General features: G+C 43.4%; 1 protein-coding gene across 1 annotated transcript in view; it reads left to right on the top strand.

Moving 5' to 3' along the window:
* Positions 1-325: 325 nt before the first annotated feature.
* adarb2 (adenosine deaminase RNA specific B2 (inactive)) overlaps positions 326-26,730 on the top strand; it is a 138,409-nt gene continuing 112,004 nt past the window's right edge. Inside the window, exon 1 of the mRNA XM_028433209.1 lies at positions 326-428. Coding sequence (XP_028289010.1) covers positions 326-428 — 103 coding nt within the window. The remainder of the gene's footprint in view (positions 429-26,730) is intronic.

Raw genomic sequence — 26,730 nt, 5'->3', positions numbered from 1 at the left:
GCAGACAGGGCGCCGGTATCAGTGCTGCTGAGAGCCGCCACGCTGCGCTGCGAACAGTCTCTCCGTGAGCTGCTGGAGGCGAGCTGGAGTTTCTGAGGTGATATAGGAGGAACAGCAAGACACGACCCTCCCCTCCCTAGTTTGGAGGGATTTAAAAAAAAAAGAAAAAGAAAAGGGAGAGCCGAAAATATATAGTCCGAGTGTACGTCAATCTTGAGGACGCTGCGTTATCAGAGAGCAACGGAGGCTGACGCCAGACAAGTACAAAGGAGAGTCGAGCCGCCGAGTCCAAGTTATTCTGCGCTGCGCTCCAAAGGCTGCGTTGATGGCATCCGTACTTGGAAACAACAGCCGCGCGTCGGGGACTCAAAACGGCCAGGTCAAATGCAAGCTGAAGCGGAGGAGGAGGAGGCGATCGAAGAGAAAAGGTACACAACTTTAAAGCACTTATCCGCCCTTTACGTGGCTTTTTTATATTTTTTTTAGCAGAGGTCGTGCGCACCTTGACGGAGCCATCGGAGCGCACGGCAGCCCGGTGCACCCTGCGCTGCTCCGCTGCAGCCTCCCTACAGAGCAGAGCACTCCTCTGCGCGGCGGTTTTCCCGTCAGAGCGCCGAGGAACAAACGGCAGCTCTTTACTGGATGGAAACAAATATATAAACTGTAGCTGCAGCGCTGTTTTATCCTTTAAAGTTTAGTTGCTGCTGCGCGTATTCTCCTCACAAAGCCTTCTTTGTCTCCTTCATCGACCGGTATGGCGAAATTAAACTACTATTTTGCATGTATGGAGGGTCAAACGTGTTTTTTTGCAAATTAACAACTGGTTATTCATGGATTCAGGACGCGACGTTGTTACCAAATCCCATTAACTTCCCCATTGAAAGCAGATTCCTGATCTAAATTTACAATTAAATCACTCCACTAGTGACTTTTAATATTTCAACTTATAGCTCACTGTAACAAAGAAAACCACATGCACACATGCTAAAATACAGCATCTGAATTCTTCATTAGAGCCTCTCCTTATTTTATTGTCTCTTGTAATGACATTTTTCTGCATTAGACTTTTGAACTCCAGTGACATGCTGCCTCACTGGAAAGTCTCAGCTTTGAGGATCAGTCGTGGGCCTGCAGCAGAGAGAGAGAGAGAGAGGACCACAAAAATACCATTAGTCATTTAACCCCTCTTGTTTTTTTGCCAGCATTATTTATGTGTCTGTTTTTAATCAGACTGTGTTGAGGATGCCCTGATGAAGAAGTATCAGTATTAACAGTTAAAGGTTTAACTCTTAGACAATCACTTACATCTGTAATGAGAATAGAAAAGCACAAAACACAATAAGGACTTCTTTCCTCTCTCTCTCTCTCGCTGAGCACCTCTCTGTAGCCGTACTGTAATGGATGCTGGCAGGGTTCATGGTAAACAATCCCCCTGTGTGGTTTTATATCCTGCAACCTATAGTGTCTCTGCCAATGATATTCATACCTTTACAGGCTACACTGTGCCTTTACTGAAAACATGATTAAAAAATGATAGAATTCTGAATGATGAAATGTTTCCCTCACACTTTAAGATGCAGCTTTCATTTTCAAATGGTCTCGACAGAATACACAGCATGTTGTAGTGTTAAAATTCATTTTGTAATTTCTTTAAATTTTCCACCTCAACTTTCATGTTTGGGGGGGAAAAAAACAGATTTTTAAAAGATAGAAAAAATAAATTATTTGGATATGTCAGTGAAAGCTTTGATAAATTAATCCCCGTTGATTATTTCCCCAGGTATTTTTTTGGCTAATTAACAATAAGATATACAACCTGATTCATCAAACGCTTATTTGCTCTGGCACAGGCCACAAACACTCACTGAAATTAATATATATATATATATATTTTTTTTTCTAACTGCTTTCACTGTTTCTGCCACATCTAAGGAGGGAAAGATCTAAATAAAACAGTTTATTTTTATTTATTTATTTGTATAACAGATGATAACACGCCTGTGTTGTGTTGTTTATGCTGGGAGACACTGACGTGCCACCCCATTGCATTGTGGAATATGGATGAACGCTCGGAGCGTGTTGACGTATCCAACTGCAATTGAATGCACAACGAGCTTTCATAAACACTTTGCACTTGTCATCAAACTACAAACAGACAACTGCAACTCATTTCCATAACCTCTTGATTTTTAATAGCCCAAGTAATTGAGACAAGGGAGACAATACATAAAATATACGGCTGAGGCAAATGTATTTACATAATGGAAACGACAGAATTGGTTCCACAACATTAAGCATTGCATATAAGTATCACACACACACATACATACGCGCGCACATCAGCTGACAGGCCTTTCTGTGCAGCTAATTTATCAGCAGCGCTGATTCATTCTGATAACACGGGACATTAGGGGCCCAGTTCAGGGGTCTGTTGTAAATGAACTGTGAACCTTTTGGAAGTGCTGATGGCCGGTGGCTTGTAAAGAGCTGCAGGAAGTGGAGGCTGACACACACACACACACACACACACACACACACACGGTCAGATTATACTTATATTCTTCTTAAGCTGTCAAAATAAAAGCACGCTTTCTGATTGAAGGATTTTTTTTTAAACAACAAAATTACGTAGAGCTTTTTTTCCCCCATCTCAAATGCCAGCTGATGATCATTTTGAGATTTCAGCACAATTATTTTTATAAAATTTAAGGCAAAAAAAAAAATGACAGAGGGATTATTGCATGGTATTTGGGGCTTAATCCCTTTGGAAAGGCAGCAGATTATTTGTAGATGGACTCACTAAAACCTGTGTATTCAAATGGTCTTAAGCAGATTCCTCTCTGCAACTTCCCCCAATCTCCCTTTTTTTGCAGTTGCTTTTTTTTTTTTAAGGGGAAAAGCAAATAAGATTACAGGTCAGAGATTAATTTCCTTACACATCTGGTAGCCAGGCCCCGTCTGCCTGCTCAGAATTCCTAGAAATCCCACACCTTACTGAATTCATCTGCTGTGTTTTTTTTTTTTTAGCTGCTGTTTGCCAACTGCTGCCTTCTCGTATTGTTCAGGTTACAATGTTCCTGTCAGCCTGATGTTATGCGGCCGTACACCTTGCTCTGTGTTTGTTCGCCCGGCCTTAAGTGCAGCGTGTGTGAGCGGTGTCATCACTCTTGGATGGATTCATGGACACACTGTGGATGTGCCTCTTAATTAATCACAGCCTTGTGATTTGCGCAAATATAGAATCATGTGTGAGAACATCTGGTTTGTAGCACATTCTCCTTTTTTTTGACAAACCTGCACAATGTCACCTGTAACAACTGTAACACATGTGCAATGAGTTCTTCCCCCTTTACTCAGTGTGTTTTTTTATGGAGAAAAATAAGCACTGCAGAGATTTATAGACTAACATAATTTTTTTTTTTACAACCGCACTTATCACCCTGCTCTCAGTACTGTATATCAGTGTATCATCAGGAGCGCCGAGGGGGAAATGTGGAAAACATAGAGTGCAACATAATTCATACAGCAATTACTGTTTACGCTGTCGTTCCCGGCGAGGTGGCGGCACAGGGGTCGAGTGTGGGCCGCCTGGGTGGCGATGAATGTTGAGGCCGGGGCAGGACACAGGACAAGGGTGCAGGGTGCAGAGGACAAGGGGCTTCTCTCATCTGAGGCTCCTTGTTTTAGAGAGGCATTAGAGAGGAGACATTAATGGGGCGGAGGAGCGCCCTGTGTGTTGACTTCCAGCCGAGCAGAGGAGGGAAGGGTGAACAGAAACTCCGTCTGTACTGAGTGTCGGCCACTCACCACTTAGTGCTGATGGCAGTGATGGAGGCGGTGTGGAGGTGAGGGCAGAGGTCAGGATGGAGAGCGGAGGCCGAGAACAGAACATCCATGTTCAAATGAAAAAGCAAATTTGATTTTTTTATTGCAGCTTCTTAGATAAAATGTCTGTAACTGATGAAAATAGCTTTGTGTTGTCATAGCATTGTTTGAAAACGAATGTACTGTATACACATCATATATAAAATCTGCCTCTTAATTAGTATTATCTCGTTACCATGGTACCATTTTGCCATGGTGTTTATATTTTTAGGTACTTTTTTTTATTACGTGGAAAGAGAGGTGAACACAACAGAAGTGCACATGCAACACACATTTACATAAAGAAAATATCTCAACTGTTTTAGACTGATGTGATGTGCAGCCATTTTTTGTTGACATGTGTTTGCTGTTGTTTATTTTTTTACGCCTTATTTGCATCTTGCAGCTAACAGGCAGCATTCCAGGCTCAGTTCCTACTGAATGGACACATGTAGAATGTCACAGTTATTTGCAGATCGTCTGTCAGATAAAGACAAGCATGCCCTTTAAAAATACAATACAAGCACACACATGGCGTCTCTTACAAGCTGCATGATTTTACCATTAAAAAAAGCTAGACGTGAGTAATATAAGAAAATACTTTCGATGCTGAATCCTACAGAAAATCTCATGACATTCAAGTTATAATAGTAGAAAGATGATAAATGTGTAGTGAAGGGTTGCTGAAGTGGATAAATATGTTGTGTTTGGCTGGCATTTCATTCATTCTAACGCTTATTTTTAATCTGAACTGTACTGTCTGCGTCATGGTGCAGCGTATCGGTCTCTGCTTCGGCCTTCGTCTGTTTGCTGAATCCATTCATTTGTAGCGCATAGGACTCGAATATTTCACATTGTGCAAATTATGCGTGCCATCAGTTTTCTAATGTAGGTTCATTCACAGCAGGGGTAGGGTGGGAGCGGGGGTGGGGTGGGGTGGGGTTAACAGTGATGGTTTCCATGTTGGGACGGTCCAATGTCACACCGTGTGTGTTGTGTGTTGAGGGGAAGAGAGAGATGTATTACACAGATGTAAAGCTCTAGTCTTCAGCCTGAAACACTTCTGTCACATTTGTTTGTGTTTGTGCTGATAACCGCATTAAGAGCTGCGACAGAAACACCGCTGGCATTTATGAGGTTAATGAAGGTCAGTGCCGATGGAAGCGGCGCGGGTGCTCCTCTGTGTGCGCATGCATGGCTTTGTGAATTTACAGGCACTTCCTGATTAAGGGTTGCGGCGGAGGAGTCGGCGGTTTAGGACATGGTGTCCTCTAACTGACTGAGCGTTTAGCTGAGGGAAAAGAGGTTATTACTACTGACTGTGGTCTCTTGAGGACGGCTGATAGAATGACCAAGGAAAAGCAATAGTGCAACTTTAGTACATTAGCATAATTAGTAATTATCTCGTAATAGTCCCTCCTGGCTTTTTTTTTTTTGGGAGGGTCGGCTCGGCAGTGAGAAATTGTACTTAAAGTTCAGGCACAGAAAACAAATTTCATGCTAAAACGTCTCAATAACGCACGTCCAATGCGAGCTGCTGGGAAACGCCTCAGTCAGGTTGTGGCGAAAATAATTCGCGTGTATCAAAAGCACAGATGCAAATTTAAAAATTCAGAAGGTGACACTTAAGTTAATTAGTCTGTTGTTTGATGACTCCCACAGTTGGAAAGATAAGGGCATTACTCACATTGCAAATAACTTGTTGCAGTAGTTACTATGACAACAAAACACAGAAGTTTAATTGAGTCAGTCATGTGTTACGCTCCATCAGTCTGTCCACAACAGCTTTCAAAGCAACGAGTACTTCATGGGAGATATTTGAGTACCGTTGCACTGCACACTGCTAATGTGTGTGTTGGTGCAATGAAAATGATGCTCTAGAGTGTATCGAATGATGCCTCAGTCTGTTAATATGTTTGCATGCATGTGTGAGTGTGTGTGTGTCTCTCTGGGATGTGTGTGTGTGTTTATAGTGTACAGTACAGGCTGGTGTGTGCTGCCGTTTGCAGGGAGCTGTCAGTCCTCATAAACAGAGACGTAGCGCGGCAAGTCAGCAGCATTATCGCTTCCTGTCAGCGTTTGTGCGTCTGCAGTCCACTAGACAACGCAACGTGAGAGAGCTTGTGGTGTATGAGGGAGTGGAGCTGCCTCGTAGCTACTGTCAAACAAATTTGAGGTGGCGCCAGACGCAAGGAGCAAAATGAGTCCAGTCCTGGTTGACACACAGCTCTGGTGCTATGTAATAGTCACATCAGATGGCCACTGAACACATCACAACAGTGATCACAAGGCCATCTTTAGAGCCGTGCACGTATGATTTGTTTACCAACTCTAAAAGTATTATGTTCTTCACCCCCGGAGCAGTCATTGCTATTTGTCTGTTATTTCTTCCAAATCTTCACTTGTCTTATCTGGATTTTGGGATTAAAAAATAAAAGTTTGTCCCTATCTCTTATTGAAAAGTCCTTGATTTGCCCCAAATGTCAAGTAAAATGCCCTTTAACATCATGGTTGCCAGCCTCACAGACACAGACTGGTCCAATGGGAGCTTTTTCTACATATGCTACTAGAGCGTGTCTGGTAATTCCACACTTGATGAGAGTCAGTTGAATTAAAAAGAAAAAAAACCTCATTTAAATTTGTATTAATTTTCTGTTAATTCAAGGCAGCTGATTTATTTATTTTTTTTTATTTTAGCATGCTATCAAGACATCTAATGTGAAGTCCTGCCAAAAGCAGGAAAGAGCCCCACACATCATGGTGGCAAAACATTTCTCCAGTTTATGATCCTAATTAGCTCTAACTGTGCCATCATCCCTGAGTCATCTTGCCTGGAGAGAGGCCAGATCATTTGACGGTCTGCTCCTTCACACTTTCTTCCTCTCTCTCTCCTCTCCTCTCTTTCTTGCACTTTCATATCGTCCTTTTTTTTCATTTTCTGTCTCTCATTTCAGCAGTATACGCACTTTTATTGTTATCCTCCGGCTTGCTTCCACGTACTCACAGCGAGGTAGCTGCTGCTGTGAAAAGGGACATACTGTATTTCATAATGTAGAGGACAGCCAAAGAGGGTGTTAGAATTTGGGCAACAAAAACAGCATTTTGCTTTTTCACAAACTCAGTCTAGAATACAGCAAGTCAGCCGTGAAATGTGTTTATACTCCATTTGAGCACATTTGAAAATTAAAACTCACGAACACGTGAATGGCCTTCATCAGCGTCCGATCAGGAGGTAGACTGTGCACTGTTGACTCCGTGTGACTTAAACCACTGCACTTATGTCATGCCTCAGCCGCACAACAGCACCGCTGCCTTGTGCTGCGTGCTGACATTGCAAAGTTAACACTGATACCCCGCCTCATATGGAATAATGAAATTGCATGAAGCAGCTTAACCGCTCGCCGTCCCTTCTCTCGCCATCAGACTGGGTGCCTATTTGAGATAACGGTAATGAAGGGGACTTTAGCCAAGAATAGACGCGTCTTATTGCTGGAGGGGTGGGGCGCTAACAGCATTTATTTCCATTAATAAGATGGAGCGTTTTACAAGAGGGCCTCTCCTGAGGGCTCTCTCCGGAGGTCGGAGAGAATCCTACACCTTTAACAACCTCCAAAGGAGTTAATTTTTCTAAGCAGGCATGTGGAGACACTGCAGCAGGTCTTTCCTCTGTAAGAAGAAGAAACCCGCCTTAACCATAATGTGGTTCCACTGAAGTTGAGGTGGACGCTCAGTCACCTTAATCACTGCTCTCCATCTTTTCTTTGGTCAGTACTAAGTTGCAGCTCTGTCAGCACTGTAGTCTTATTTTCAGTTGAGTTGTTCAGCTCAGATGCACCCACCATGTTGTCCATTTATTTATGGAACACGTTACAATGATAACAGTGTCTAATTTACAGCTTCTTTTACTGGCTGTTATTTCTAGTTAGCAAGATTCAACAGCTTTAGCTGCAAATGTCGCATTTGGTGTTTTATGTTAATATGCACGTTAGGAGTGCCTCTGCTGTTTCCTGCAGAGTTTCATTTTAAATAACATTGTCTCATGGAAGTACCTGAAATGAAACATAATTTTGATGCAGGAAGTTACAAGGGCATGATAATGTGATTCATCTTAAACATGCCGCTTAATACATTTTTGTGTAGCTATTGTTGATTTTTTTTAAAAGCCTATAAATAAAGATGATCCTCTTTTTGGTAGCTGTGTATTGCTCCTGGCTTTAGAAAGGATGGGTGGTTTCCCACTCGATCACTTGTGCCTTTATCTGAGTTTGCAATAACCCTGTGATGATGCAAGACATTTACAGTGGATTAAGGCATTATACGATAAGTGGCGAGCATTATGGGGAACAGTGCATTTATGTCTGTGTTGTGAAGAGATCTGTGTGATGAGCTCAGTTACTGTGCCTGTGTACAGGGTGTTTTTATAGCACTGTGATACTCTCACCTCATTCCGTAGGGTCAAGAGCATTCTCCTTCCTCTATGTAAATATATCTGATGGCAATTGATTCATAGTAAACGGTCAATAGACGTTTCATCCACTGCATTTTAGATCCAACTGGCTGATGGAATCTCTTAATGGCAGATTAGTGCATTGATAATGACGAGCGTGCACATGAGCTTCCCAGCTGCTTCATTATTCTGCTCACATGCGAGCATTAAATAACAGTTTTTTTCCATCTTTGCTCTACAGTAAATCCTTCTCTCATCCATCGATTATAGCATCCTTTAGGGGCTCCTTCTCGGAGAGACCGACAGGCTTATCTTGCAAATCCTTTAAAAGGTATTTAGAAAAAAAAAATAAAAAATCTTTGCCTGCATTAACTGTGTGTGATGTTGTCCATATCACCACAGAGTTGGCCGGCGATGGCGGCGGCAGAGTTTTCAACACCTCTGGGCCGATCCGTGCGATATGTGAAGTCCTGTTTTTCCAACTTTCTTAGCAGTCACGCGGCATGCTGTTTATTTTGCCTCTTTTACCGCTGTGATTTTGATTTGTACAGCTTGAAGTGCTGGAGCGTAATAGATGTGTTTGCATTTGGTTGAAAAACTGAGAGTTCAAATCACTCATCCATTACCTTTGATAGCTCAGAGTGTATTTGGCTTCGCCCAGATAAGGCCTGAGTATACATCCAGTCCGATTCAGTTGAGTTGTTTGTACACACATGGTGCTTTGGCACGGGTCTGCCTGGATGGGCTTTGGCATGGTGGAGAATTTCATCCCCCAACCCCCCCCCCCCTCTCTTCCTCTGCCTTCCTGACAGTGGTGCTTTGGGGATGGAGCTGTTGGTGAAGGGTGAAGGGTGTGTAGGACCCGAGGCTACGAATGTTGCCTTGCGTAAAGGACAAGTGATATAAGGATATCTCTGGGTTGAAAGAGTCCCTGAAATCCATGCACAAATGGACCTACATACCTCTGATTCCATATTTAGACACAAGGTATGTGTGGCGTAACATCTTTATTTTAGTTATTGTTAGAAATATCCAGCTGTACATCAGCTGCTCGAACAGCCTTTCCATATTTACCTATTTACCTTTTCTCTACATAACAATGAAAACAAAACAACTTCAAATGTCATGTATCTACAAGAGATAAACACATTCAGGTACAAACAGCGTACTCGCATATAAATCATATTTTGAAAGGTTCATACTCAGTAACATTTCCTCCAGATTGTTAGTGGAGTTTCGTGAAGCCTTTTACAGATGCTGTACAAAAGTTATTTTTATCTCATGATCCGTTATTGAAGCCTACACGGCATCTTGCATGACTTGACAGTAAAAGGGCAACCAAAGAAGATAGGGACCGTCTCAAAAGTGTAACATGGCCAAGAGAGAATTTCAGCTGGCTTATTTTTGGTTATTTTTTCCTCTATAATAAACAATATAAAATATTTTAAATAATGATTTATGTTATTTTACAACAACAAAACTATGCACGTCTGTGTTTTGATGCATTTTTTTCTTCTTTATTTACTGATGATATCGATGAAAATAGATCGGAACATGAAGACAGTCAGTTGATGAGGCAAAAGAAGTGAAGGCTTTTGTTTCTGAAATGCTGAGCAGCACGTACGGCGCGTCTCTAACAGTGAGTTAAACGTGTCATTAAATTCAAATTAGTGCTAGTGCTTTCCAGAATACACATAATTTCCCCAAACGTCCAGAAACAATAATTGAAATCAAACCCATCATCTGTTGTGCGGTCGCACCACACCGGGCTTGTGCCACTAAAACAGCAGCCCGTCTCTGAGCCCATTCAAAGTTGTGCTGCGGTAAAGTCGGTGTGGCCCGTTGGCCACGGCAGAGGAGGACCGGCGGCAACTTTGGTTTAATGATAATAGCTCTGACGATAGCAGTGATAATCCTCCTGCTATTCCTGCTGACTGCAGAGAGCTTTGTTCTCCGCTCCCCCTATTAGTGTGATGGAGGTTCATTTTAATTTGAATGGACCATCAGTTGGATAAGGGGAGAAGTGCTCACCCGTGTGCGCTTGCTGGCTTGTGTGGAAGAGAAATCGAGCATAAAAAGATATATGTGCGCATGAACGGATGCGGGCACATGCATGTATATACACTCTGTCTGTGCTGTCAAACAAAGACACACCAATAGAGAAGTGCCCGCTGGTCAATGCAGTGACCTCTCCGGGCTGCAGGTACTGTTATCTTCTTGGCACCTGTTCTGGAAGAGTTTCTCCTCGCTGTCAGCTGTAGCTGAGGCTTAAAGATGACAGACAAAGGAGACTTCAAATAACTCAGGCAGGCATTGAACATTAGGACAGGGGTTAGTGCTCCAAAGCTAGCCTTCTCTCAGGAAGAGGAGTGAGGGTGTCAAAGCAGCAGAAACTTAATACAATTAAACAGGGTGGATAGAAGTGGCATAACGATGTAGCCACCTGTTTATTTACGTGTATTTTAGTGTTTTATTGGCAATGTGATACAAAAGATTTAGTCACGATACTTGTTAGGTTATTATTTACTTTTCCAGCATTGTACATATTTTACAAAGTTGTTCATTGCTTGACTCATCATCATTGTCTGCTGCATGCTCCGCTACATGTTGCAGATATTGCTGAAAGTAATGTAAACAGCGGAGTTGGAGCGCCCTCTGCAGGCCTGGACTATCTACTGCATATGGTCTGATCAGTTTGTTTCAGTCGGTGTAGCTGTTCAGGAGTTTTATTGATCACTATGGCCTCATATGCATATGGCTGCTGGAGGACTTCTGCAGCCATGTGCGTTTTTGTATGTTGTATGTATCAGTATGTGCAGTAAAACTGCGAGTCGGCAGCCTCACTGAGACAGATTGCCGTTCTTAGTTGACCCTGAGTTTGTACTAGTTCCCTGTGGCACAGTTAGAGTTTTTACAGACCTAGGCTGGTGTTGAATGGGCAGACAGTATAAACAAGGCTCAGCCCTGGCTCTCTCTGTGTGGGTAGTTTGTCATAGCTGTGACTTCAGGGGTATCTAAATAGCAGCAAGCGGGAGCGTTCATCATCATGTTCATCCTTACCAGGGTGAGAGATGGATGCCCTACCCGTCCACCAGGTCGTGAGTTATCTCTCACCAGGGGCTGCCGGTTCATACAGAGGTCAAAGGGCTATTTGTCTTCCGGCAAGTATGCCTTTCTAGTGTCTGTACTCACACACACGTATGTGGAAGCTGGAGCCTGTCCCAGCTGTCATTGGGCGAGAGGCGGGGTACACTCTTGACTGGTTGTAAGTCTATTGCAGGTCTCACTCTAACGTGCACGTCTTTGGTAATTTGGAGGCACAAGCCAGGTTTGAACCATGGAACCTTCTCGCTGTGAGGCAACAGTGCTCACCAACCATATGTTATATTTTTATTTATTTGCCAAAAACAAAACAAAAGGTCTAGCCACCTTCACATTTTTCTATCAAGTGATTCAAGTATCCCTACTACAGTGTTACTCTGTACATCACTGTTGTGTGGCACTGACATTACTTAGAAGAGGATGATGGGGAGAGATGTGGCAGAGCCTTTAGCGTAAAAGCTTTTTTGTAGTAGGCTTGGATCGGTAATAAATTCATTTAAATACCATTCTGCCATCAAACACTACTCATTCACAGAGGGCCTCAATAGTTCGGGAAATGATTACCTCTCTTTTTTTAACACTATCAATAGATAGCTTGACTGTGCAATAATAGCAACAGTGATTATAATGAACTGCATGCTGTAATGAAAATGTGAACTCCAGCACAAATGTGCAAAACATGAACACACGAACAGATTAGCTTTTACCATCACCCACAGACCTCCTGGCTGTGAGTTGGAGTAGTGTTATGTAATGAGTCAGAGGGCATATGGATTGGCTCTTTGTTAAAACTAGAGAATGCATTATCATTAGTCTGGCTACAGTAAAGAGCCAGCCAACCCTGAACAGAGAATAGATCCATTGTCTTTCATTTCCACTCATTAGTCTCCGGTAATGAAGACTGGTTTGCTCCTAGCTAGAATTTACCTTTTTAACAGGCGACACTTTTCTCAACCACTAACATCACCTGTTCAGATAAGATGAAATAACATGAAACTTTAATGATGCCTGTGGGGAAATGGGAGTGTTGCACCTGCAGCTAGTAATAATGGATACATGGAAGAAAAAATGAATTATCATGTGAATATGGCAGAGTGGGGAGCATTAAACGAGCCTGGACTAGCAAGCACAATGTTAAAACATGTTCAATGGGCATATGTAACAAAAAGGGATGATAACAAACTCTTAACTATTGCATTATCCTAAGTGATCAAATCAACAGCTGCAGACCATGTAACATAACACACAAAGAAGATTATGAGAAGCAAACATCACTTCTGTCTAACAGGCATTAATACAGACACTGTCTCTGATTTGATCTATGTCCCTAGTGATACAGAAAGATTGTGGTGACTGCAAGTAGTTTTGCTGGATGAGAACTTTCTAAATCTGACGGAGCATATTCATTAGTCCTTCACACGGCCACCTGGGTGAAGACCCCGGGGCTGCCTTAGAACTCACTGGAGGGATCGTATTTCCCAGCAGGCCTGAGAGTGGATTCAGATCTCCCAAGAGGAGCTGGAGCAAGTCGCTGGAAACTTGGTGTCCCCTTGTTTTTTTTTTTTTAAAATAGAAGTTGCAGTTCTTCTGCAATAAAACTTGGAATTGTTTCTGTATGTTTAAAGTTTTCACTCTAACAAAGTATCTACACTGTAATTGCAAGCAAACAGTCCAAGGAAGCAGGCTGTAATAATCAGGCATTTCTGTGGCCACATTGTGTCCCTGCTCCTCATCAGACCGCTTCCAGCCTGAAGTCCTCCACACACCTGCTTGTCGTCGGGCGGCTCTCCTGCCAGGAAAGGTAATCCGATCCTTATTGGCTGAGCACTTGGCTAAACTGCCACGTTGCCCATTATCGTTGCACTAAGCAGGTGCTGAGACGCATCGCTCCTTGATCACAATGCAGATTCGCGCGCGTCAAGCAATCCATTTTTCAATTTGGTCTCCTGCCTGAGATAAATTAACAGATGTCGATTGATTTTCCTTCCTGTGCAACTGTGAGGCTTGTTTACACCTGACAGCCAGGGCGTTATACCTGAGTGGCTGTTTGAGACGAACGCACGTTATAATTAGCAATTTTTTTAATTAGTCTGACAGTTGGCAGGAGACTTAGTAGGCTGTTACTTAGACATGCTTTACGTTCTACCTCTTTGTTAGAGCTAATCAACATATTGCTTTGAGACGAGGCGTTGCAGTGAGCTAGAAGGCAGACAAATAAGGCCTGTGTCATACTCGCACATACACCAACACTTCAAATAATGTGCACTGGTTTGTCATAAGTGTGCGTAACATCTGAATAAAGAACATAACTACTCATTTATTCTTTTATGGCATGCCTTAATCACATTTACAAAGAGATAAACCAACTACTTCATTGTCACTCCTCATACCCTGAAGACTCAGACTCAAGTTGACGTGAGACCCCCCGGCGTTTTCACAGCCATCTCTCTTCACCAGCTGGTTATTATTGCTAAAAATACGCTTATAAAACTGGTGTAGCCTGGCACCATCACACCCTAATGACGGGAGTCAAGTGGCGCGCGGCAGATATGCCCTCACATGCGCACTGTCACAAGCCATTTAATTGAAGTTGAGAAAATGGGAGCCGGCATTGTTTTGCTCTAAGCCTCCGCCACCACACACCCACTCACCCCCACCTACAAGTCGTTATGCACTAATATGCCATCTTTATTGCCATCATCTCAGTAATCATGATAGTTTTCACATAGTGATGAGCTGATATTATCTCCTCTATGTTCCCTGCTCGGGTTTGTTGTTCTGTATTCAATGTTATGTGGGACGAGTCTATTATTGAACACCGAAAGTGAACAAACATCAGAGGTCCTGAAATTTTAAGTCTGAGGTGACTGACTAAACAGTCAAGATTGAATTTAGGACTTGTATTCTGTGTGGGTGTGGTTTAGTTCGGTATTTGACTCACAGACTGGATCATGAATAGACAATCTCACAGCTGTCAACACAATGTTATTAATACTTTGCAGAAACTCTGATTGATGGAAAGATGCATCCCAACAAAGCTTCAAACCACTTCGAACCAGATGGAAAAACGCATGTTTAGAAACTTAGAAATCAGTGTGGCCCCCCTTTTGTTGAGAAGAATATTGTCATGTGTCACTTTTGTGCCCGGTGGAACTGACGGGTCATTCATTTCCTTTGCCACAATGCCCGGAACACCCCACCGGATAGGTGCCCAGGGGCCGTCTGAAACTACCTCAACTGGCAAAGCTCCCTCTGTTTAATTATAGATGTAGCAATTGCATTTGTCACATTCTACCTTAATTGCCAGATAGCCTTCAGTTATCAGTATCATGACTAAATGGATCTGACTAAAATTTGCCCAAACCAAGAAAGCATATTGGTGTAAGAAAGCTTCTTTAAAAGAAGAATCGTAGCCTCTTCCAGAACGATTTTCTGATTGAAAATCAGGGAAACAAAATTAGCAGTAATATGTTGATGTTTGCTGTCTGCAGGGGATCACTATCAAAGGTTAAAGGTTGGATCTTTGCACATCTAACTATCTGAATTTTGAACACATTATCCTGATAAGACTAGATTTCCCTTGGTCCCCTTCCCCCCTCTGATCTTACAGCAGCTGCTATTGTCAGAAGCTCTTCACTTCCCCTTGAACTTGAAGGACAGGCGTCTTGCCAACGGTCTTGCTTGCAGTAGTTATTATAATGTGTCATAATGGCTGTAATAAGTCCTTGCCAAAGTACCCCACTGCAGTATGCTCCAGGTGCTATAATGCTGCATTCCTGCAGGAAAACCTTTCCTTTTTATCTTCACCTGGATAAGGCCAGAGGTCAGTTTCACCTGAAGAACAGCAGCAGTCTTAGTGTGGATTCTGTGTTTTGTTCAAGGACACTTGCCAATATGGGCATTGCTTTCTAGAAAGCCCACAAATGTCCCATAAAGCTAAACCTTTGTCTTGAGAATCACACCTGCCTTTCAAGCGCTTAGCCATCCATGTCTGTGAGCATGTACACTGCTCCAGGTACCTGAGTGTGCTGCCTCTGTGTTGAGGTCTCCTGCAATGACAGCACAGAAAAAAAAGGAGTCCAGAGAGGGAAGCAGGGAGAAAGTGGAGCAGAGCTGGCATGCACAAGGAGTGGCATGGTGGGCTGGGCGAGTGGGACTAGATGATAGATGGAAAACGAGGTTGATTTCCAGAGAATGGTGTGTGCATGTGTAGGAGACAGAGTGGGTAAAATGAACACAAGGGAAGTGTGTGTCTGTGACAAGCTGGACAGCAGGTCAGTGGCAGGTATTTCACCCGAGCAACCTGAGAACAAACAGGAAAAAAATGAAGAGATTGTGGAAGAGGGGGGGTTTGGTGCATGATTGAGCAGAGGGAGAGTAGAGAGGTTAAACACTGGGATGATGAGCTTTCCCAGTTTAACATTTGACAGTTTGATGAATGAGTGAGGGGGGGCCAGAGGAGAGAAAGTGAAGGGTGAGAACACAGTGAAGTAGCATAGTGCTGATGGAGCACATAGGAGTTTCCGAGGCCATCTCACACACCTTTACAGTGCCATAAGAGGAACAAGGAACGACTGCAGCCTGTGTACTTCTCAAGGTTCACTGAGTACAATTACCCAGAACAATAGAGACAGCATGGGTGCTAGCTGACTGTGCTAAACGGCGCTCTTTTCCGGCACAAGAGGAAGCAGAGCGGCTGAGCTGGATCAAGATGCAAAGCCTCCTCCAGCTCCTTTGTTCTTCTCTGTTGTCTCTGTGCTACAAGTCAACACTGCAACTAAGAAACAAGGAGGGTACGGCAGAATTATGTTTGGCTGATTTGAGGGCAATTGCTGGTTTTGCTACGGCATCAGATGAGCTAGGAGGAGGGAATGTCAACGAGATGTGGGTGTCAGTGATTATTAGAGGGTTGGGAGGGCAATAGAGGGAGAAGACTAAAGTGTCTCCTTGCTGTGTCTCAGCTTGAACATGACAGACACAATCTCTCCCACGTGCACTCTGCCTGGCTGGCGGCCGGGCTTCGGAGTGGGAGTTCCGGGTCTTTAGCAACGCCTGTGGTCCCCTTCTGAAAGTCTGCTCCACTGCTGTTGTTGTGACAGTGTGTCAAAATTAACTGCTGAACACGCAGAAAGCTGAAAGCACTGAACTCAGTGCTGTTTACTGCTCTCTGCCATGTTATCTCTTGGGGTTTGGGGGTTATACACATTTTTTTGGTGCTTCAAAATAGCTACATTTCTGCTGTTTCAGATATAAAGATCTCAGAAGTCTGTTTGACTGTTCAGCACTAGTTCCATTTTGCCTTATAAGTAAATATTCACAAGCTGTTCCAATTATCATTCTAGTCCAGATGTCTTAAAATAAAGAGAAATAAAGAGTTTTGAGAAAAACTAACAAATAGAGGAATTGTCGGTGCCTTTTTTTCCCTGTTCTGTCCATCATCTTTTGACCCTTGTGGTTCAAAGAAGGCAGGGACCTTATTAAATGGGTCACATACCTCCTGGTTCTTGCTGTACTTACAGAAAAACAAAGATCAGGTTTCACAAATTTTTTACATTTTCATGTAAATCTCAACATAATTAGCAGAATATTTAAATCAGAAGGTATGAGGTAAAATGGAGTCCCAGCATTTGTTATTAACATGGCATTGTAATATGGAAAGTCCAGCATGATCCACATGGCGTTGTCCTGAAAGTAGATATCCATATGTCAGGAGTTTGACTTTTACAGTTTAATTGTCATGTAAAATGCAAAATCTGGCTCCAAGGATGTTTTTCTGTAGTTGGTGCCAACCACTAACCTTCCTGTTTAAAAACCTCCTTTCCGGGCATCAATAAGGAATCCCTGTCTTCATTGTAATTCAAAGCTGACTACAGCCGTGCCCCCTGTGTAGAAACCTGGCACTGCTTTGCCCTTCTTCTGCTATCTAAGTAAGCCGTTACATCAGTAAACACCTTGCTGTTTGTGTCAGGTGCATGCTCCATTTCCTAAAGAGAGGGTATGTCTGCTCTTTGTAACATCACAAAGAGCTGTCTGCAGCATATGCTGTATTTTTAATTCAACAAGGGTGTTTTGGAAGCCTCGTAGCATGTCATACGCTAGCAGCTCGCAGTTGCGTTCCCTTGACGCTGACAGAGAAATCAAACGTAAAATGGAGCACCAGAGCGAGCGAGCGGTGATACAGAACAGATGTTCGCGGGAATGTTGACTTTTTGTTTGGCCCTTATCTTTGACGCTGCCATCCTCCGGTAAAGTGAGTGACGGTGGAGGGGAGAGAAAAGAGAAGAGGGAGGAGGATATGAAACTATGAAGGAGGAAAAAGGAAAAAGCGCTGCTGTTGGTAGAACTAAGTGGAAGAAGTGTTTGGCAGCGGGGATGTTCGATGGCAGGAAAGTGGGACAGCTACACAGCTGTGTTTGGGCGTCGAGGGACCCCCCTAGATTGGTGTCAGTGTATTTCATTGTCAGGGAGAAGAAAGAGCGACGAACACTAGAGACGATGTGATGTGTAGAGAGAGAGAAGGATTGGGGTGAGGCAGAAAAAATTGAAAGTATAAAGTGAGACAGACCCTGGAGCAGCTGCTCTTATATTATGTGACGGTGTAGAATAAAAGGGCCTTGTGCTGGTCGGGGGCAGGTAAACAGCCACCTTTCTCTTCACACAGGAGAGCTGATGCTTGGTTCAATTGCAGAGTGACCTGCCGACTGCACCCTGTCATTTAAACTCAGGCAGAGGAAAACGACATTTCCCATGATTCAGCTGCTGCCCTGTGTAAGGCAGCGCTGACATCTTTAAGATCAGCTTGACAGTTTTGCTTGCCACCTCAAAATAAATAGCCCTTTTGAGTTATATAACACCCGCTGTGATGTGTAAGAATTTACGATCAGCCATTATTTCATCCTTACAACGTGATAAATAGGGTGATAAATTCCCGTGGCTGAAGTTGGTGTGGGGTCAGGCTCTTTTCATGTTAGCTATTTCATGTTTATTTTGCACCGAGTTATCCGTCAAGGTGAAGTGTCTGAGTAATGGTAAGGACAGCAAGGCAGAGTGTAACACCTCGACAAAACCCTCTGCAGGAAAATCTAACCTTTGCTGTCCCAGCTGAACCACCGTTCTTCAGTTGGAAAGAAAACATCCACTGCAGATCGATGTCTTATCGCGGAAACGTCCCCTAAAAGTAGCAGATAGAGGGAGTAAATGCGGTGCCATTGTGGCCATGATTGCTTGCTGCAGCACTTGTGGCGCAGTCACAGACGCTCTAAGAGAGTCGGACAGAGTGAATGATGGCACGACTGATTCACACCACCGGCCTCTCTGTGCACGGATATATGGGACAGCTGAGGTGAAGACAGATAAACTAGACCCGAGAGAGAGTCTCTTCAGATCTCATCTTTCATTTTAAATCATCACTCTCGTTTAGGAGCCTACTGTAGGTGCTTTTACAGCGACATCAAGAAGCACAGTTCAAGTTCTTCAAAGACACAAAAAAAGCCTCAATAAAAAAGAAAGTACAAAACAACAGATGATATAGAAAAACAACCCACCCCTTCTTTTTTCTGCCCTTGATTTCTAACACACTGCTGGTAAACAGCGTGTGAACAAGCGGGCTGCAATTTTGAACGCAGCTTTATTTTCCACCGTTTATTTAAGCCCAAAATGGGTCCTGATGGAGTCATCAGCCCCCACTCGCCTGCTAATGGTTTAATTATGTCCATCTGGAGGAGGCTGGGAAGGGGAGCTTGCCTTACTCTCCAGTCATTCCTCTGGTAATTTGTCTTCCCCCGCACCCACTGACTGCTGCGCTGATGGCATCGGGATGCGGCGAAGCTTTCTGGTTGTGGACCAGCCTCCTGCCTCCCACCAAAAAACTTCCTCCTAATACTTCTTCTGCCTCTGTGGTGCACAGTGAGACCACACAAGCTGTGTTTTGCGATGTGATCCATGACCTTATGAAGAAAGCACTCAGACGATGTCTTATGTGAATGGAGATAAAATCCTCTGCGACTCAGCCATTGAAACACCACATGATGTGATAATTGCTATATTTCGTATAATAAAGTAATGATATTCAACTTTTCTATTTAAATGAATGGACTTTTTGCCCCTCTGTGTATCACTGAATGGAACTCAGCAGTGATCTACCCTCATGTAGATAAGAAAAATGTCCATCAAATAAGATTAAGAATAGAATATCCTTATTTGGATTTAGATGATAATATCTAGGGCTTGGCTAATAGATATGTAGCTACAAGTAGCAGAAGGCTAGCTCATAGCACGGAGATAAAGCAGACAGCAAAATTGGCCTTGTTGCACTTCAGTTCAGCACTTCAAATCTAATGTTTGTTTTGGATCTGCACTAAAACTGAAGGATAAAGTGATGCACGGTTTCATAGAGTGTTGGATTCGGTGTCTTTTCAAAAGATTTCATCTGCAATGATTCGTAAAAATCTTCCAGATTTTAAATGCATTACTTCACCATGAAATCGGCTTGTTGTCTGCATACAGGGTCATTCCAACACTACTGAATTTTGAGCTGATGGCTGCTCTCTGGGGAGTGGATGTTCCAGCAGAGCACCAAACGGGCAGAGTCAGAGCCCCGTTTTTAGTGCAGTGTAGTTGCTCGTTCTGAGATTGACAGATGGTTTTTGTGAATTGTGATCATTACAGGTTTAGGAAGTTTGTATCAGCAGATAAAAACACACACCAGACACTGTAAACATAGCTGTTAGCGTACTGTTTCTTACTTAACCACTGACCCTGAGCTCCACTGCTTCATGTCTCAATTGTCTTTAGATCACATTTCATGGCTGATTTGTACATAATGATGTTGTCTCGTCTAAGAAGTTGGTTGAGCTGAATGGCTTTGTTAGTTTGCCGGGCGAACATCATTACTTAGTCGGGGCATTGTTACCAGCACACTAAGCTGTATTCCCCTGCCAGGGAGATGACATTGGAATTACTTGTTGAAGAATTGGGTCAATAGAGAGCATCAGCGACAACACTGTCTGATGTGTATTGCTTCAACTTATTAAATGTACATGAGAATTCGTGGAGAGTCTTTTCATGCTGGTATTTCATACATAAAAGAGAAAAGGCAGTGATGACTGTCACATTTTTTGGTTGGCTCATCTTGGCCGTATATTCTGGGTCAGGGTGTCTTGTTCAGATGGTTCATTTGAACCTCCAGGTATTATTGCTGCCATCATTTCAGCAGTGCTTGCAGAAATGGCTCTTTCCTTTTGCAAGGTGATTTTAACATTTGAATAGAGGTCTGTTCTGCACAGATGACCTAGTTGCCTTTTTACCCCTGAAAGCACACAGTTTTGAATGTGAAGGTCGCAATGACGCATGGACATAATACGCTGTTAGGCCATAGAAGTAAAGCGCTCGTGTGTTTTATCAACCCCCTTTGAATGAATGCTTTTACTGTCCTTATCTGTTGTTCTCGGTGAAAAGCTATTTTACTTCAGATGTTCTCTTCTGTTTGTTGACTCCACTGAAGTAGCCGGCGCCAAAAGCCCAAAGCGGTTTCCATCCTGCCTCGCTGGCATGCATGAACACGGAGGATTTTATCATTAGCAGATAGGGTTAGATGAGAGCAGGGACGTCGTTGCTGCTTGTCAGCTGTTCTCACCTTTGCTGGCACCTCAAAGAGCGAGACTGACATCACATCACGGATCAAAGGAGGACAAACACTGTCAACCAACCTGCAGTCTGAGCCTTAGAAAGTCCAAATCACTTTCTTTTGTTTCAAAAAGAGGAAGATGGTTTTGATTTCAGGTGCTAGAGCAGGAAGAGTGTTGTGTGTCACTAATTGAATAACACTGTAAAGCACACTGAGTGAATTACAGCAAAGGTTTATAACCTGAAAATCAATTGTCCTGCGGCTATTTTGAAACCGGTATGATGGGGATTTGCTAATCCTTTAGATGGTGTTCTCAAATATCTGACTTCAGTAAAACAATATCAACACTGGGAGTGACCTTCAAAAACCTTTAAACCCATGATTGGTCAAAAAGAGCTTGCAGCCCGTCCACCTCATGCAGGACTGCAGCTTTCCCCTGGCTTGGCCTGAAGAGAGCATTTTTTTTTTTTTTTTTCCGGAGGAGTGATAAGACTCACAGAGGAAGACAGAGGGATGCAAGGAAGGAAGGACAGAAGAGAGGGTGTGCGAGGTGGAGGGCTGGGGGGCACTGTAAGATGGCAGCCATGGGGGAACGGTATCTGCCTCAATTATGACGGGCAGTGGAGCGCTGCTCAGGAGCAGATGAGCTGAGAGCCGGCCCCGGCGGAAAAGTCAGCCGCTGATAGCTGATAATCCCTGGGATGAACCGGGACAAACCGGTCACAGATGGAGCTGTCCCACGGTCAGGTGTGATGCAAACTGCTGGCAGCGCCGCATAAAGAAGCAGAGAAAGATTTTGGGTAAGATGAAAGAAAGGTGTGCAGATTGTTTTCCTGGGCCTTTTGAATCATGCTACACTTCTTTCTTTGTTAGAAAGGAGTTTGGATGGAGGGCTTTTCTGCTGTGCGAGTTGGTGCAGCAGCCTTTGCTAAGCATGGAAAAAAAACTTTTTAAAAATGTTTCAGTGTTGTGATATTGTTACCACTTTCTTTCTGTGAAAATGAAGAATATCCAGGTCATAGCCGACAGTCTGTCAACCAGAGAGAGGCTGCATCAGTAGCTGGTTTGCTGGCCTTGCTGAGACATGTTTGTATCTATGGGCAGGAGGCTAACACCATACTCCATGTTTCCATTAGCTTCTTTGTGACCTTTTTAGAACTTTGGAACAGAACACAGGTCCGAGCATCTCTGTGCCAGAAACACGTCAGCTAAATCACAGCTCCTCTTCACACATTCCTTGAGCAAGAAAGAAGAAGCAACAGTCTTTTGTCAGAATGAATTCTGTCACATTGCCTGCAGCAGCAAAATAAAAGTTGTGTATTTTTTTTTTATTTCAAACATGAATCACAGAGCTGTACTTGAGAGAAAAAGTCAAGTACCAAACATTGATAGAAAATGTCGTTTGGGGAAACACCTCATCAAACACTTCTAATCGTGATGGAGTTAAGAAAAGACTGGAGATACTGAGAGCATACAGGCCAGTGTGGAATGGTCTATGGTTAAATTCCATATAAGGTTAAAATGTCCTTAATGTCCTATCAAAGCTTTTGTACCTGGCACACCCATCTGTCATCAATCAAGCTGTATTTAATTGATACTTATTGACAGGCAAATGCATGTAAATAATAATACTGTATATACATGCAGTTGTAGTATTAAATGATGTCAGCATCTGTATGGGAAGGCATCCTGAATATTACACTGTTTCTGCTCTCTCAGCATGAGCAGAAACAGGACTCTGTGAAGAAAAACCGCCAGTATACATTAGCTGTAGTGACGTGCAACATCAAAAACCTGTGTGGCAACAACAGATCTCCTTCCTGGCATGCCAAAAAACAGTGCAGTGCAATGCAAACATTAGGTTTCTGGGGACTTCCTCTTTATAGGTGTGTGTGTGTGTATGTGTGTGTGTTATCATAGTGAGCCGAGGCGCCTCATCAGAACACAGATGCGCCCTGATTAAGGGCGAGCACAGCAATGACAGAACTGCATTAGTGTGATGTATGTGTTGTTAGCCAGCGAGCAGCTAATTCCAAATTTAACATCTGATTCACACAATGCAGTCACACCTGAGTGCAAGCCAAGATTTACTACCCTTGTCAGACCACTGATGGCTTTTATAAGTAATTTTTCGGACTCCCCGATTCATTCTCTCTCTGCGTCGCTGATAATGAATTATGATTCTGGGTAAGGATTCAGCTTTAAAGCAAAATTATAGTCATTTGGAAACTGGGTTGGCGTCAGAGAGTCACTTCACCAGTGGAAAAGCCCTCTTCCTCGTCCTGTTCACCTGCAAGCTTTCCTGAAAAACCATCAATTTTTAAGACACAAACTCAACAGATTTCAACGGATGCACAATAAAGCAAGCATTTCCTTTACAGACTTTTGCTTTTCTTACATAAACGGCACACAGTAAACCCCTGGTGCCAGGCTGACAGGCATCACAAAGACTCCCATGTTTAATGCTCATTTCCAGTGATTAGTGATGACAGTGTGTGAGGTCCTGTTGATGGAAAACAAGGCTGCGATTTATGTCAGGCACGGCAGGCTTTTGTCTACTGACAACTTGTGTGATTTTTGTACAGGTGTATGCGTTGCCTCGTCCCATCTGGCTTGGTATATATAATGAAGCAGCCATGTGTTGGTGTGCGATTGTTTGTGTGTCTTGTGCCTGCAGTTATTAGTGCTGTTGTTCCAGGTCAGGTTGGTCCTGTATAATCATGGTTGTGTCAGCAGCCTTCCTGCTCATCACTGCACAATGATACCAGCCTCTGACATTGACCTTTCTACCCCTTTCCTTTCCTTCCCTTCCCAACACACTTCCAGGGTTGTTATGCAGTAATGGGTGCAAAATTAAAGCAGTGGTGTTATTACCACAAATGTCTCACAGATGAGCACAGGTGACGTGGTTCAAGGATCATCAAGTTTCCCCTGTTTATATTAGCTCATTTACTGAACCTAGGGGTGGAAATCACCTTTTTTGTCTACCTGCCAGATCCACCCAGCAGCGTCCATAAAGGTCAACCTTTCCTGTGTTTTGGCCAGGTAACTTGTCTTAATGATGTAGGTCACCATGTGCATCGTCAAGGAACTGTTTTGGTTTACGCACAACTCAACATTGAACGGTGTGATCTGTTATAACACGTTAAAGCCCACGCTTTTATTGAGCAATCTCAGAGAAATAGCTACTACTGATAGAAAGAAGTAATTATGGAGTGGAAATGTTAGCAAAAAGTTTAAATGCATAAAGCTAGAAGTATGGATGTAAGTCTGAGCTAACAGAAAATGTTGCTGGTGTGTGTGTGTGTGTGTGTGTGTGTGTGTGCCTGCATCTGTGTGTTGTTGGATTTCAATCGAGGCTGGTCTGATTGAGTGTGCAGCTGCATGTCACTTGATTATCTGCACACACACACACATACACATACACACACTTTCTTAAAAGTTATCATATTTGTTGGTGTGCTTTTGTGGAAAAGCAGAGTGTGGGTGTGAGTGCAAGCTTGTTCGTTTGTGTGGGTGTGTGGGTGGGTGTGTGTGTGAGGATTTGCCTGAGGACAGCAGTCATGCTCCATTAATTAGCACAGCAACCTGCTGACTTTCAAGTGGCAGTGGCAAAATTAACCCTGCATCTCTGAAAGACCCCAGAAAAAGCCTCTGTTATTCCAGCCTTGATTACCAGTCTTGGAGTGCAATCCTATATATGCAAACTATTCATGTTAATACATATATTTGTGTGTGTGTCCTGCTATCAGATATTGTGTCTCAATTGGCGACCCCCTGCTGAGTGTCTGGAAACACTGTGGAAAAATTGGTTTCCTTTTGTTAACAGTATTAAAATGCAAATTGTAATTGTCTTTCTTGCAACTGAGCCATGTACATGATGTAATAGACAGATTTCCTGTGCATACATACATATGGCTACATTAACATTTCAGATTCTGCAGGGGTTATTCAGAGTGGTCTGCTGCAGTGTCTAAGCTGATGTGTGAAACATAAGGGTCAGCTCTGGAATCTCGGCTTCTCACATCTGTCAATGGTGTTTTTTGAAGTGCCGTTCTGCTCTCTGTTCTCCCTTGTCTACCCTCACAGCATTTTGCTGCCTAAAAGTCTTGCAAGATGTCAACCTGCATTATGGCACCCTCCCACACCTCCCTCTGGTACAATTACTGACTGTCAGGATGTGTATTGACCTCGCAGTACAGAGCTGGACCCAGCCGCTGGCCCCTATATACACACACACACACACACACACACACACATGCTCAAACACATGCATGGGCGCTACCGGCTCTCACACCTCCTATGAGGGGAAAACACGGGAAAGAGAATGCCGATGGCAGCATAGGTAGGAATGTAAAAGGAGAAGGGCTTATATGAAATAACTTCTGTCACAGAGCTGTGATTTGGCTCATTGTCCTGTAAGGTATATGCCTCTGTTTGGCTGAAGCGAATGGTTTGATGCTGATTTCATCTCAGTGACTCACAGTAGAGAGAGAAAGAGAGAAAAAGACCCCAAAATATGATTGGATTTTTTTAGTTTTCTTCAGTTTCGGTAGCTTTTGATAGCTAAAATTAGCTTATGTTGCAAACTGGGTTAAATTGGACCTTGATTAGTCAATTTATTTACTTGTTTACAATGTGCCTGATTCACTGTTCCTGCCACATTACTACCCACATTTGATATATAGGACTTAAATGCATCATCTAACAGGTTTTCTAGTAATCTTACAGTACTGTGTGTTTTTGTTGTGCTCTGTGTGTTCTTTAGAAGGGCCTGTCTGTAACAAGGGTGTGTTAAACACATCACTATGTGAGTGTCAGGGGATGTTTGTCAAGATGGTGCTCCCTGAGCTACAAGTGTACTGCAAAGCCTTTAATCTGGCAGTGTTTGAAGCGCCGTTCCATTACAGCACAAGTTGTCAGACAGTCGCAAACAGACGCTTTGTCTCCATAAATAACAGATTCTCTGATGGGAGAATATATTAAAAAAAAAAAAAAAATGTGCGTGTGAGTTGAGCGGTTCCATGAGAGGTGGTGTTTGGCTACTGTCTGCTGTCGTCAGTGTGGCCATTCAGTGAGTGGTGCTGACAGTTGAGCTGGCCTGGATGCTGTCACATGTCCTTGTCAGTCCACTCAGAGTTAGGGGACGCACCTCGCTATTGTCAGCTTCTATTACCTCTTCACACACACACACACACACATCAGACCATGCACATACAGTAGGCTATAAGCTTCACACCAGCACGAAAATACACACAGAAAGCCTGGTTTCTCTCCTCTGGCTTCTTGCCGGTAGCGGTAGCTCTTTCTAGCTTTCCTTCTCTCACTATAGTGTAGACATGCACACACATACATCCAGGGGGACCTTGTGACCTTCCCTGTCTGCCCCATCCTGCCCCTGTCCATGTTAAGTGTCAGCTCTCCTGTGCCATCGTGCCTTGAGCTACACCTCCCTGAAGGCTGGATCAGAACCACTGTGCTTAGCCAGAAAGAAATCCCTGCCAGCGCTCCCAGCGCGGCCGTGGTCCATTTACCACCTTACCTCTCAGAAAGCAGCGCCAGTAGCCTACACGTAAATCTTCTTTATTTTTAAACACCAATGAAGAAGAGTCCCTGGGAGAGGGGAGGCCGTGCCTGGAACGGTGATTGAAACAACCAAGGGGGGTGTGCTCGCTTGTCGCCTGAGCTCATT

This window comes from Parambassis ranga, chromosome 20 (assembly GCF_900634625.1).
Source record: "Parambassis ranga chromosome 20, fParRan2.1, whole genome shotgun sequence".
Taxonomy (NCBI): domain Eukaryota; kingdom Metazoa; phylum Chordata; class Actinopteri; family Ambassidae; genus Parambassis; species Parambassis ranga.
Note: the sequence above shows the minus strand (reverse complement) of the source record. Positions and strands in the feature narration are given on the sequence as shown.